This window comes from Macaca nemestrina, chromosome 1 (genome assembly GCF_043159975.1).
Source record: "Macaca nemestrina isolate mMacNem1 chromosome 1, mMacNem.hap1, whole genome shotgun sequence".
Classification (NCBI taxonomy): domain Eukaryota; kingdom Metazoa; phylum Chordata; class Mammalia; order Primates; family Cercopithecidae; genus Macaca; species Macaca nemestrina.
The window spans coordinates 83,599,240-83,613,868 of NC_092125.1; the positions used below are offsets into that span (position 1 = coordinate 83,599,240).

General features: G+C 39.6%; 1 protein-coding gene across 5 annotated transcripts in view; it reads left to right on the forward strand.

The window, feature by feature from the left end:
• The window catches only part of LOC105478882 (dynein axonemal heavy chain 14), a 524,402-nt gene that overhangs the window by 497,799 nt on the left and 11,974 nt on the right, over nt 1–14,629 (forward strand). For all 5 annotated transcript variants that reach the window (XM_071081203.1, XM_071081205.1, XM_071081211.1 and 2 more), the window contains 4 exons: nt 2,233–2,430; nt 4,779–4,978; nt 7,696–7,859; nt 8,930–9,126. In XM_071081203.1, the coding sequence (XP_070937304.1) occupies nt 2,233–2,430; nt 4,779–4,978; nt 7,696–7,859; nt 8,930–9,126 (759 nt within the window). The remainder of the gene's footprint in view (nt 1–2,232; nt 2,431–4,778; nt 4,979–7,695; nt 7,860–8,929; nt 9,127–14,629) is intronic.

Here is a 14,629-nt window from a genome sequence, read left to right on the forward strand (position 1 = left end):
CATCCTATATAAAAATAAATTCCAGAATGGAATAAAATTTAAATGTATAACAATATAAATAACCAAAATAAATCTAGGAGATTACATATACAATCTTGGAGTTGGGAACAAGTAACCCTAATTGAAAACCCAGAACCATAAAAGAAGAGATAGGCATATTTAATTACAAAAAACTTTTATATGGCAAATGGTGGCAAAATAAAGTCAATGGACAAACGCCAGATTTAGGATAACGAAAATGACTGACAGAGAGTTAATATCTGTGATATACAAAGAGCTCTTATCTATTAACAAGAAAAAGACAAACAAGCCAAAGGAAAAATAGGCGGTGTACAGAGAATTGTATTTAAATGACCAACGGACATAAGAAAAGATGCTCAAAATAACCAGTACTAGGTGAAATACAAATTAAACTAACAGCAAATGTACCGCCCATGAGACTGGCAAAAATTAAATAAACCAACATTTCCTGTTAGTGGCAGGGATGAGAGAACAGTGACAAAGAAATTCCTTCACACACTGTTAGTGTAAATATGAATTGTTACAGCCACTGAACATTGATAACCGAAATATATTGTCCAATTGCGGCACAGTGTGTATGCTAAACTAGTATTTGTGGCGGGGAAAAGACAGGAAAACAGAAAGGAAGGGGAAGAGGAGGGCCGGGCGCAGTGGCTCACGCCTGTAATCCCAGCACTTTGGGAGGCCAAGGCCGCCGGATCACAAGTTCAGGAGATCGAGACCATCCTGGCTAACACGGCGAAACCCCGTCCGGGCGAGGTGGCGGGCGCCTGTAGTCCCAGCTACTCGGGAGGCTGAGGCAGGAGAACCGCTTGAACCCGGGAGGTGGAGGTTGCAGTGAACTGAGATCGCGCCACTGTACTCCAGCCTGGGCACAGAGCGAGACTCCCTCAAGAAAGAAAAGAAAGAAGGGAGGAAGGGAGGGAGGAAGGGAAAAAGGAAGGGAGGAAGGAAGGGAGGAAGGGATGGAGGAACGGAGGGAAGGAAGGAAAGGGGAGAGGAAAGGGAGGCGGAGATGAGAAATAGTTGAAGAGCACAAGGAGGATAGAAAGAAGGGAGAGGGGAAGCGAAGGACGGAGAGAGAAGAGAAGAAGTCAACCTATGTGCAACTAGAACGTCTCTGTAAGAATACACAAGAATTCTGTCAATGGTGCCCTCAAGGGAGAGGATCTGACGGCTAAAGTCGGGAGTGGAAGAAATCTTACTTTATCTTGTTTACCTTTTTGCGCTTTTTGAATTCAGTACCACGTGCCTGCTTTGCCTATTCAAACAAGTAACAGCAATTAAATAGCTCAATGCCTATTCAACAATAACCAAAAAGAACTAGTGGATAAATGTGAATGTACCAGCGCAGGCACGTGCCTCACGCCTGTAATCTCAGCACTTTGGGAGGCCAAGGCAGACGGATCGCTTGAGCCCAGGAGTTCAAGACCAGCCTGGGCAACATGGCGAAAGCCCATCTCTACAAAAAAATACAAAAATTAGCCAGGCAGGGAGGCTGAGGAAAAAAGCTGAGGTGGGAGGTTCGCTTTAGCTGGAGAGGTCAAGGATGCAGTGAGCCAAGATCAGGCCACTGCACTCCAGCCTAGGCAACAAAGTGAGACCCTGTCTCAAAAAAAAGGTGTGTGTCTCAATATTTGTGTCTTACTATATATATATATATATACACACACACACACACAATTCTAGTAAATATAAACTATTCTAGTAAGACAAATGAAATATATATAATAAAATATATTTGTCTATATATATATATATATTTTTTTTTTCTTCTTCTTCTTCTTCTTCTTCTTCTTTTGAGACGGAGTCTCGCTCTGTCACCCAGGCTGGAGTGCAGTAGCGTGATCTCAGCTGACTGTGACCCCCTATGTCCTGGGTTCAAGTTATTCTCCTGCCTCAGCCTCCCAAGTAGCTAGGATTACAGGCACCCGCCACCACGCCCAGCTAATTTTTGTATTTTTAGTAGAGATGGGGTTTCACCATGTTGGTCAGGCTGGTCTCAAACTCCTGACCTCAAATGATGCGCCTGCCTTGGCCTCCCAAAGTGCTGGGATTACAGGCGTGAGCCACTGTGCCTAGCCTATTTCTATAAATTTTTTAAAAAGAAAATATATGTAGCTGTTTGAGAGTTGATTTTATGTTAAAAAGTCAGAGTGAGTAAGCTGGAAACACATATCGAAATAATAAAGACTCATGGGTTTTCTAAAGGTTGCCATTAAGGTGTTGGAAAATTCCCTGAGAGGACAGCCCAGTATTTCATGGCAAGCACTGCGCTACCTGATTGGAGAAGTGATTTACGGTGGCCGGGTAATTGATAACTGGGACAAGCGATGCTTGAAGACCCTGCTCTACAAATTTTGTAATCCTGAAGTGCTGAAAGATGACTTCAGTTTCTCCAGTGATGGGGTAGGAAAAGAATTAATCTTCTTGCATTTCTCAATAATTTTAAAGTAAACATTGTTGCATTATTTAAAATACATATTTAAATGAATTTTGATGTTCATTTTTAAAGGTTTTTATTAGCTTTCAGTATTATAAAAGTAATTTACCCATGACTGTATTAAATATAACATTGTGCAGGGCAGTAAACAAAAAGAATGATTTAAAAATAGTTCATGTCCTCTGAGAACCCAAAGTGTAAGATACAAAGCACAAGAGAGCTAACATTTATAAATCAACGATTCCATGCCAGTCACTTGCTATATGTTTCTCATTTAATGCTCAAAATAACCATAGGGAAGAGATGCTGTTGTCAGTTTACAGAAATCCCACATCTCTTGTTCTTTATCCCCTCTTCTCCCCCTCAGTTTTTATCCTCTATTCAAACCTTCACATTTGTGGAGCAGAAAACTCCGTATTAGACACCAGCAACTGTGTGTGCCTGTTGAGTGGCTGCTAGCAGAGGAAAGAATCCTACAGACCTCTGACTTTAGACTGTGGAGGGTTGGACTTGACGTAAACTTTGATGGGTGGGAATTTGGATAAGAGAGGTGAATGGAAGATGAAAAGGAAGACGACAGCTGTGGGTGATCATTGTGAGCTGGTATAATCAAGAGAAAGGGAGGTCATATCCAGGTTGTCTGTCTGGGGTCTTGAGGATATGGATAGATAAAGAAAATAGTAAAAATATTTTAGGGAGATTCATTCGTAAGGCATCTATAGAATGGATAGCAATGGTCTATGTTGATGACCCTGAGTCAACAAGAAGGCATTAAATTACGTCGTTTATGCACTATTTGCTAAGGAAGAAAAATCTATGAGAGCTTTTTTTTTTTTTAAGATTTCCATCTAAACAAACAAACAAACAAACGTCTTAAGGCCGGGTGCAGTGGCTCATGCCTGTAATCCCAGCACTTTGGGAAGCTGAGGCAGGTGGACCACTTGAAGCCAAGAGTTCGAGAGCAGCCTGGACAGCATGGTGAAACCCTCATCTCTACTAAAAATACAAAAATTAGCCAGGTGTGATGGTGCGCACCTGTAGTCCCAGCTACTTAAGAGACTGAGGCCTGAGAATCATCTGAACCCGGGAGGTGGAGATTGCAGTGAGCCATGATCACACCACTGCATTCCATCCTGGGCAACAGAGCAAGATCCTGTCTGAAAAAAAAGAAAAAAAAAAACTGTTTCAAATAACATTTTAGTTAAATTTAGGGTTCTTTGGCCAAGTGTGGTGGCTCATACCTATAATCCTAGCACTTTGGGAGGCCGAGGAGAGTAGATCACTTGAAGTCAGGAGTTCGAGACCAGCCTGGCCAACATGGTGAGACCCCATCTATACTAAAAATACAAAAATTAGCCAGGCATGGTGACTCATGCCTGTAATCCCAGCTACTTGGGAGGCTGAGGCATGAGAATCACTTGAATTTGTGAAGCAGAGGTTGAAGTGAACCGAGATCATGCCACTGCACTCCAGCCTGGGTGATAGAGTAAGACTCCATCTCAAAAAAAAAAAAAAAAAGTTTAGGGTTCTTTAAATTGCCCAAAGCATACAATGTGCATGGTTTCGTACACACTATTACATTAAGTATGCACTAAGAGAATAAGGTATACTGTAACATACGGTATACAATTGCATTGGCAGAATTATATCACATGACAGAAATGTATTCTGAAATTTATATTTCAACTGTTCAGTTGCTTTAAAACACTGGGAATTTTATGACAGTTTCAGCTTGCCAACTCTTCCTGTTTTTTGCCATAATCTTGCTTCTTCTGCAGGTAATTTTTTTTATCAGTGACTGTTATTTGATTTTTCCCTCTGACCTTTATTAATTCTTCAACATTTTACTTAATGATATCAAGAAAGCCACCATTACCCACTTTCCTGACTATATGAACAATGCATTTCTCTTCTTGGTCAGTGATCAGTTATTCTTAAGATCATTCTCACATTCCTTCTATAGGTTTTACTAAAGTAAAGTGATTTGTTCAAGCCTTAATTGCATTCATTATCTATGGGTGGTCAGAATCACCCTCACCTTTAAAGTGTTTTTTTTTTCTTTCTCTCTTTTCCCAACAAGAAAGTTATACATGCATATCATATGCACATTACAATACAGTAGTCCCAGATGTTGCTTTCTACAGTGTCTAGAATATACAACATGCAATAAAAAAGCCTTCAGTATAAAATTTCATGGGAAAATATTGTCTTCAAGCATTACTGAAAGTAGATATCTTATTCTGGCAAAAACTAACAAAGTGTTCAGAAGTAGCAGGATTGAAGAAAAAAGCTAACAAAATGGTTAAATTTTCAGATATGTCAGCCAGTTCCAGGATCTGCAAGCATAAAGGACTACATACACATTATCCAGTCCTTACCTGATGACGACCCTCCCGAGGTCTTAGGAATACACCCAGAGGCCATCAGGAGCTGCTGGGAGACCCAAGGCGAAGAGTTTATTGAAAATCTGATTGCCATGCAACCAAAAACTACCACTGCCAACCTCAGGATCAGGTAAGAACTCGCTAAGAAAAACTGTTGGTCAAAAATTATCAGGCTGAGTCTGGCAGTTCACGCCTATATCCCAGCACCTTGGGAGGCTGAGGGGGAAAGATTGCTTGAGCTCAGGAGTTCCAGACCAGCCTGAGCAACATGGTGAAACTCCGTCTCTACAAATAATACAAAAATTAGCCGAGTGTAGTGGTGAGCACCTGTAGTCCCAGAACTTGGGAGGCTGAGACCCTGTCTCAAAAAAAAAAAATTCATTTGAAGAGATATGTAGAAAAGTATAGTCTACATGGTAAAGAAACTAAATTCTACTTCAATTAGTTCCTTATGTATTTAAGTTCTAATTTTTCAATTTGTACGTCTAACAAATTTTAACACTTTTAAAAGATATTTGAATGTTTGCTCCCATTTATAAACTTAATCAAACATTTTCAAATATATTAATATTCATTATAAAGTTAATGTACTTCAATTTGTCTGCCAGACCTTCTCAAATCTTTGAGTAACTTTTATAAATCTAATAATCAAATAAATGTGGTGAATCTTAAATTCTCTTATTCCCTAATATTATATATCAATCTAATGAGATTTCAACCTAAAATCATAAATCAGTTTCTCAATTATCTCTTTTAATCGGGGTCACAAGACTGACCCCAATCTAACACAAGGTATTACGAGGCCCAATTCTCTTAAACATTACAAATATTTAAGATATCAACATATTATAAGGAAATGCTTTTAATAAACATACTAGATATGTTTATTAATGTCCCTTTGGTCACTTTGAGAGGCTATAATTATCCCAATCTTGCTGCCTTTGCTTATTAGAGACTTGTCTGTGGGACTTAATTCAAAAATCTATCATATTCAATGTCATTTCCTTAGTGGTAGCAAATCTTTGCCTTCTGAAGGTAAGTTTGATTTTTGACACCTTTTGACCTTTTGAATTATTTGAAGCCACCTGGATTGAATTCTATGGAGAAAATCAACTTTAAAGTCAAAACAGTATGATGACAAAGTAAGGAGCCATGTGACCTCAGGTGTTCTGTAAACTGGTACCAAAGCAGCACTGTTAGACTAAATACTTCATGGCAGCTTTAAGGTTATTGCTTATCTTGAAGGATGACATTCATTTGACTGTGAAACCTGGAGTGTTTGTTAAAAAATTAGTCCTGGCCGGGCACGGTAGCTCACACCTGTAATCCCAGCACTTTGCGAGGCCGAGACAGGTGGATCATGAGGTTAGGAGTTCAAGATAAGCCTGGCCAAGATGGTAAAACCCCGTCTCTACTAAAAATACAAAAAAATTAGCCGGCATGGTGGTGGGCACCTATAATCCCAGCTACTCGGGGGCTGAGGCAGAGAATTGCTTGAACCCAGGAGGCAGAGGTTGCTGTGAGCCGAGATTGAACCACTGCACTCCAGCCGGGGCGATAGAGCAAAACTCCGTCTCAAAAAAAAAGAAAAGAAAAAGAAAAATCAGTCCCTACTAGTAAACAGAACAACAGAGAGAGGGAACTCAAAAGAGATGTGCCCCATTTCCTACTCATCCACTAACTAAGGAGGTCTTCCCTCTTTCCTGGGCCCTGGTTTCATCATCTTTAAAAGGATTCCAAAGAGCTCTTCCAGCTGTAGTGTTTAGTGGTTTTGTGTAGTATTGCAGCCTCACCTAGGCCTGGACACACACTCCCCCTGTCACCACCCACGGACTGTGTGATTAAGAAGCCCTTCATGTCAACACAGGAATGGGTCAAGCAGTGGGATCCTCCATGCAGCTGCTTCAGCATGCTCTGTTTAGTTGCCTCCTCTTTTTCATTGTCTTGCAGATGCATTCAGATGATTATTTTACAAAGAAATCCTAACAAAGCTTTTATAATACATATTTCCTTGCAAATGTCTAAAATACATTGGACAGTTTCTCATCTGTAAAATGAATTCCATGGTCTCTGTAACTATACCATAGTATAGTTTTGCGGTTCTGTGAAGATACGTTTATCTTCAGATGGAATTTAAGCAGAGGGCCCTCTAACATTAGATAGATCTGTAGCTTGTCATTCTCTTGATTTCTTTTATTTTCCTTTCCTTTTCTTTTTTTTTTTTTTTTTTTTTCTGAGATAGAGTCTTGCTCTGTCACGCAGGCTGGAGTGCAGTGGCACGACCTTGGCTCATTGCAACCTCCACCTCCCGAGTTCAAGTGATTCTTACGCCTCAGCATCCTGAGTAGCTCGGACTACAGGTGCCCACCATGCCTGGCTAATTTTTGTATTTTTAGTACAGACAGGGTTTTACCACGTTGGCCAGGCTGGTCTCAAACTCCTGACCTCAAGTGATCTGCCTACCTCGGCCTCCCAAAATGCAGGTATTACAGGCATGAGCCACTGCGCCCGGCCAATTTTTATTTTTTTAATTGACATAATAATTGTACATATTTCTGGGGTACATAGTGATGTTTCAATACATACAATGTATAGTGATCAGATCAGGGCAATTCACATGTCCATCATCTCAAACATTTATCCTTTGTGTTGGGAACTTTCAGTATCCTCTCTTCTAGCTAGTTGAAGATGTATAATCTATTTTTGTTAACTATAGTCATCCTACAGTGGTATAGAACACTAAACTTATCCCTCCTGTCTACCAGTAATCTTGAATCCTTTAACAAATCTCTCCCCATCTCCCCCTTCCTGTTCTGTGTCTCATTCTTTTCTTGGTTTCTTTTGCAGACCTGAGCAGAGTAAGGATGAACTGGTGATGGAAATTCTATCCGACTTGCTAAAGCGGCTGCCACTGACAGTGGAGAAAGAAGAAAGTGCTGTTGGAACTCCAAGCACATTGAAGAGCATGATGTCAAGCTCCATTTGGGAGTCTCTTTCTAAAAATCTCGAAGGTGAGCATGGGACAGGAGTAAGGCATCAGGAGTAAGGTAAACTTACTCTGGCATCAGGAGTAAGGTAAAGATAGGACAAAAATTCCATAGAAATGAAAAGACTGAGATAAGATGGAAAATTCAGTCTCTGCCTCCTCTCTCCAAGTTGAAAAACAGAGAGCACAGAAGAAAATCATGCTTTATTTGGGGGTGGGTAGCGTGTGGCACTGAAATCAAAAGTGAAGAAATAATAAGTGTAGCAAACCAGAAAGCAGCAACTCTGCTTGGGAGATTCTCAAGAGCTCTTAGGTGCCTGGTCTCTCTGCCTGTCTGCCTTCTGGAACAGCAGAGGTTTAGATGGACCTTCTGCTGAAAGACCACTTGACTCAGAAGCTAAGGGGAATCAGGGCAGGCCCAGGAAGACAGAGGAAGCCTGGTTGCTCAGAGATGGCTCCAAACCCAGCTCTAAGGGGCTAAATTGCTGGACTATGATAATTTTCCCAGTTAAATTTTAATACCCATATTTTATCCCTTTGCAGAAGTTTATTTGGGAACCAAATATTGAGCAATAGTCTATCAAAACAGTATTATTGTTGAGTCTCAATCAAAGGTCGGCAAATTAGGACTCACAGGCCAAGTCCAGCCCAGCATTTGTTTTTGTACAGCCTGTGAACTAAAATGGCTTTTGCATTTTTTTAATGGTTGAAAAAAATCAAAAGAAGAAATATAGTTTGTGACACATAAATGTTATGTGAAATTCAAATTTGAGTGCCCATAAATAAAACTTACTGGAACTCAGCCACACTTACTCATGACATATTGTCTATGCATCCACACATAGTAGATAGTGTGGTTATACCAGTATATAGTGTGGCTGCACCCACACCGCAAGGGGAGAGTCGAGTAGCTTTCAGAGGTGGTATGGTCCCCATACCCTAAAATGTTTGCTATCTGACCTTCTACAGAAAACGTTTATCAACCCCTGGTCAAGATACATGAAATTCCCTTAACTTTCAAAGCCTAAGTCTCTCCATGTAAAGCCTCTTTTTAATCTATAAAATATCAAAATTTTATCTCTTTTTAAAATCCAGATCATGACCCCCTTATCCATTGTGTCTTGCTAACCTTTTTGAAGCAAGAAATTAAACGATTTGATAAGTTATTATTTGTCATACATAAATCCTTAAAAGATCTTCAACTTGCTATAAAAGGAGAGATCATCCTCACCCAAGAATTGGAGGAAATACTTAATTCTTTTCTTAATATGAGAGTGCCTACATTGTGGCAGGTAAGCAATTATTATTATTTCCTATTTTCTTGCTTGCTTGAAATAAATGTCCAAGCTCAAGGGAATGGTGAAGGTAAATGGTGCATCTATGTGATGAAATATGTAACTCTTAAAAGATGCTGACATACTTTTTCATATTTTCACATCTCTGAAGTTGGAGTGCCTCTTAACAGTCACCATTAGCCACAGGCGGCACCGTCATGTAGTTCTCACTCTCTGTGTGTGTGAACTATGTATCATGGCAGTTCATGTCGAAGTAGGTGCACTCTTGGTGTTACTTTAAGTGTTAGGTTTCATTGCTTTTAAAATAGAAACAAAGCTAAACAAAATGATGAAGAAATTGCTGGGTTGTGGTCTTAAACAGAAGACCAGATTGTAAAAACACAAAATTTATTAGACCAGGAATGATAAGCCATAGAAGATCTGGCAGCACAGAGTAGGAAATTAACAAGCTTGATGTTGGACACAAACACTATTTCTCCAGAAATGAACTTCTCCCCTTAGGATTAGCACTGGCCTTTTCCAGAACCCTGAATCCCATACCAGATTAAAAACCTGATTAAAAACCTGTGGAGACATGTGAAAAGATGTTCAACATCATTTGCTTTTGGGGAAATGCAAGTCAAAGCCGCAATGAGATACGAGTTCACACCTACTAAGATGGAGATAATTAAAAATACACAAAAACAAGCATTGAGAGAAATTGGAACCCTCATGCATCACTCATGGGAATGAAAAATGGTGCAGCTACTTTGGAAATAGTCCAGTAGTTCCTCAAAAAGTTAAACAGATTTACCATTTAGCCCAGCAATTTCACTCCTAGGAATATACTCAAGAGAAATTAAAATATAAATCCAGGTCGGGCATGGGGCCTCATGCTTGTAATCCCAGCACTCTGGAAGGCCAAGGCAGTGGATCACCTGAGGTCAAGAGTTCAAGACCAGCCTGGCCAACATGGTGAAACCCATCTCTACTAAAAATAATAATAATAATAATAATAATAAATGGCCAGGCATGGTGGTGGGTGCCTGTAATCTCAGCTACTTCTGAGGCTAAGGGAGGAGAATTGCTTGAACCCAGAAGGCAGAGGTTGGAGTGAACCAACCTCTCCAGGTTGCACTCCAGCCTGGGCAACAGAGGGAGACTCCGTCTCAAAAAATAAATAAATAAATAAATAAATAATGTCCACACAAAAGCTTGCACATGAATGTTCATGGCAGCATTATTTATAATACCCAAAAGGTGAAGACAATTCAAATGTCCATTGTCTGATGAATGGATAAAATATGATATGTCCCTATAATGAAATATTATTCAGCCAGCAAAACGAATGAAGTACTGACACAGGCTACCATATGGATAAACCTTGAAAACAGTAGTTCTTCTGTGCTAAGTGTAAGAAGACCATCACAAAAGACCATATATTATATCATTTCATTTACAGGAAATGTCCAGAATAGACAAATCCATAGTGACAGAAAGTAGATTATTGGTTGCCTCGGTTTGCGGGTGACAGAGAATTGGAGAATGGATGCTGAGAGGGTTTTCTTTTGGAGTCATGAAAACGTTCTACAATTGACTACAGTGGTAGTTGCACAACTCAGTGACTATACGAAAAACCATTAACTTGTACACTGTTGTACCCTTTAAATAAGTAAGTTGTATGGCATATGAGTTACGTCTCAATGAAGTTATTTTAAAACCTATGAGAAAACATGAAGACAGACAAGAGTAAATAATAACAATTATAACTCCTTAAAACTGAATATAAGCTGTGATGAAAAATTGAGATGTAGAAACACATCCAGAATCATAGGACTTCAGAGCTTGAAAGGCTCTTAGGGAACGCCCGCTCCAATGACCCTATTTTACAGATATGGAAACTAAAAAGCAGAGAGGCCTTATTACATTCTTAGCAAGCCCCGTGGTGAAACAGCTAGGACTCTACAAGTGCAAAGTAAGGCTGAAAGAACACGGCTGAGTTCGTACACTCTAAGTACAGTCACATGTGGCTGAGACCATTGCTCACTTGACAGAGTGACAAGAGGTAAGATGAGTCAGGTAGAAATGTCCGGCTTGGACAAATGGGTAGGAACTAGTGCATTCAGAGACAGGGTGAGCAGAAAGACGTGCTGTGTAAGGAACAGATGAAGAAATCCTATTTTGGACATGGAAAGTGTGAGGAGCTAGAGGGGCTCTCAAGTGGAGCTATTGAAAAGCAACGGGACTGATCTTAGTTATTTCTTGCCTTCTGCTAGCTTTTAAATGTGTTTGCTCTTGCTTCTCTAGTTCTTTTAATTGTGATGTTAGGGTGCCAATTTTAGATCTTTCCTGCTTTCTCTTGTGGACATTTGGTGCTATAAATTTGCCTCTACACACTGCTTTAAATGTGTCCCAGAGATTCTGGTATGTTGTGTCTTTGTTCTCATTGGTTTCGAAGAACATCTTTATTTCTGCCTTCATTTCGTTATGTACCCAATAGTCATTCAGGAGCAGGTTGTTCAGTTTCCATATAGTTGAGCTGTTTTGAGTGAGTTTCTTAATCCTGAGTTCTAGTTTGATTGCACTGTGGTCTGAGAGACAGTTTGTTATAATTTCTGTTCTTTTACATTTGCTGAGGAGTGCTTTACTTCCAACTATGTGGCCAATTTTGGAATAAGTGCGATGTGGTGCCGAGAAGAATGTATATTCTGTTGATTTGGGGTGGAGAGTTCTGTAGATGTCTATTAGGTCTGCTTGGTGCAGCGCTGAGGTCAACTCCTGGGTGTCCTTGTTAACTTTCTATCTCATTGATCTGTCTAATGTTGACAGTGGGGTGTTAAAGTCTCCCATTACTATTGTGTGGGAACTAAGATCAGAGCAGAACTGAAGGAGATAGAGACACAAAAAACCCTTCAAAAAATCAATGAATCCAGGAGCTGGTTTTTTGAAAAGATCAACAAAATCGATAGACTACTAGCAAGACTAATAAAGAAGAAAAGAGAGAAGAATCAAATACACACAATAAAAAATAATAAAGGGGACATCACCACTGATCCCACAGAAATACAAACTACCATCAGAGAATACTATAAACACCTCTATGCAAATAAACTAGAAAATCTAGAAGAAATGGATAAATTCCTGGACACATATACCCTCCCAAGACTAAACCAAGAAGAAGTTGAATCCCTGAATAGACCAATAACTGGTTCTGAAATTGAGTCAATAATTAATAGCCTTCCAACCAAAAAAAGTCCAGGACCAGACAGATTCACAGCCAAATCCTACCAGAGGTACAAGGAGGAGCTGGTACCATTCCTTCTGAAACTATTCCAATCAATAGAAAAAGAGGAAATGCTCCCTAATTCATTTTATGAGGCCAACATCATCCTAATACTGAAGCCTGGCAGAGACACAACGAAAAAAGAGAATTTTAGACCAATATCCCCGATGAACATTGATGCAAAAATCCTCAGTAAAATACTGGCAAACCGAATCCACATCAAAAAGCTTACCTACCATGATCAAGTTGGCTTCATCCCTGGAATGCAAGACTGGTTCAACATACACAAATCAATAAATGTAATCCATCATGTAAACAGAACCAAAGACAAAAACCACATGATTATTTCAATATATGCAGAAAAGTCCTTCAAAAAAATTCAACAGCCTTCATGCTAAAAACACTCAATAAACTTGGTATTGATGGGACGTCTCTCAAAATAATAAGAGTTATTTATGACAAACCCACTGAATGGGCAAAAACTGGAAGCATTCCCTTTGAAAACTGGCACAATACAGGGATGCCCTCTCTCACCACCACTATCCAACATAGTCTTGGAAGTTCTGGCCAGGGCAATCAAGCAAGAGAAAGAAATAAAGGGTATTCAGTTAGGAAAAGAGCAAGTCAAACTGTCCCTGTTTGCAGATGACACAATTGTATATTTAGAAAACCCCATCATCTCAGCCCAAAATTTTCTTAAGCTCGTAAGCAAATTCAGCAAAATCTCAGGATACAAAATCAATGTGCAAAAATCACAAGCATTCTTATACACCAATAACAGACAAACAGAGAGCCAAATCATGAGTGAACTCCCATTCACAATTGCTTCAAAGAGAATAAAATACCTAGGAATCCAACTTACAAGGAATGCGAAGGACCTCTTCAAGGAGAACTACAAACCACTGCTCAATGAAATAAAAGAGGACACAAATGGAAGAACATTCCATGCTCATGGATAGAAAGAAACAATATTGTGAAAATGGCCATACTGCCCAAGGTAATTTATAGATTCAATGCCATCCCCATCAAGCTACCAATGACTTTCTTCACAGAACTGGAAAAAACTACTTTAAAGTTCATATGGAACCAAAAAAGAACACACATTGCCAAGACAATCATAGCCAAAACAACAAAGCTGGAAGCATTATGCTACCTAACTTCAAAGTATACTACAAGGCTACAGTAACCAAAACAGCATGGTACGGGAACCAAAACAGAGATATAGACCAATGGAACAGAACAGAGCCCCCAGAAGTAATAACACACATCCACAACCATCTTATCTTTGACAAACCTGACAAAAACAAGAAATGGGGAAAGGATTCCCTATTTAATAAATGGTGCTGGGAAAACTGGCTAGCCATATGTAGAAAGCTGAAACTGGATCCCTTCCTTACTCCTTATATAAAAATTAATTCAAGATCGATTAAAGACTTAAATGTTAGACCTAAAACCATAAAAACCCTAGAAGAAAACCTAGGCAATACCATTCAGGACATAGGCATGGGCAAGGACTTCATGACTAAAACACCAAACGCAATGGCAACAGAAGCCAAAATTGACGAATGGGATCTAATTAAACTAAAGAGCTTCTGCACAGCAAAAGAAACTACCATCAGAGTGAACAGGCAACCTACAGAGTGGGAGAAAATTTTTACAATCTACCCATCTGACAAAGGGCTAATATCCAGAATCTACAAAGAACTTAAACAAATTTACAAGAAAAAATCAAAAACCCCATCAAACAGTGGGCAAAGGATATGAACAGATGCTTCTCAAAAGAAGACATTTATGCAGCCAACAGACACATGAAAAAATGCTCATCATCACTGGCCATCAGAGAAATGCAAATCAAAACCACAATGAGATACCATCTCACACCAGTTAGAATGGCAATCATTAAAAAGTCAGGAAACAGCAGGTGCTGGAGAGGATGTGGAGAAACAGGAATGCTTTTACACTGTTGGTGGGACTGTAAACTAGTTCAACCATTGTGGAAGATAGTGTGGCGATTCCTCAAGGATCTAGAACTAGAAATACCATTTGACCCAGCCATACCATTACTGGGCATATACCCAAAGGATTATAAAGCATGCTGCTGTAATACAAAGACACATGCACACATATGTTTATTGTGGCACTATTCACAATAGCAAAGTCTTAGAACCAACCCAAATGTCCATCAGTGATAGACTGGATTTAAAAATGTGGCACATATTCACCATGGAATACTATGCA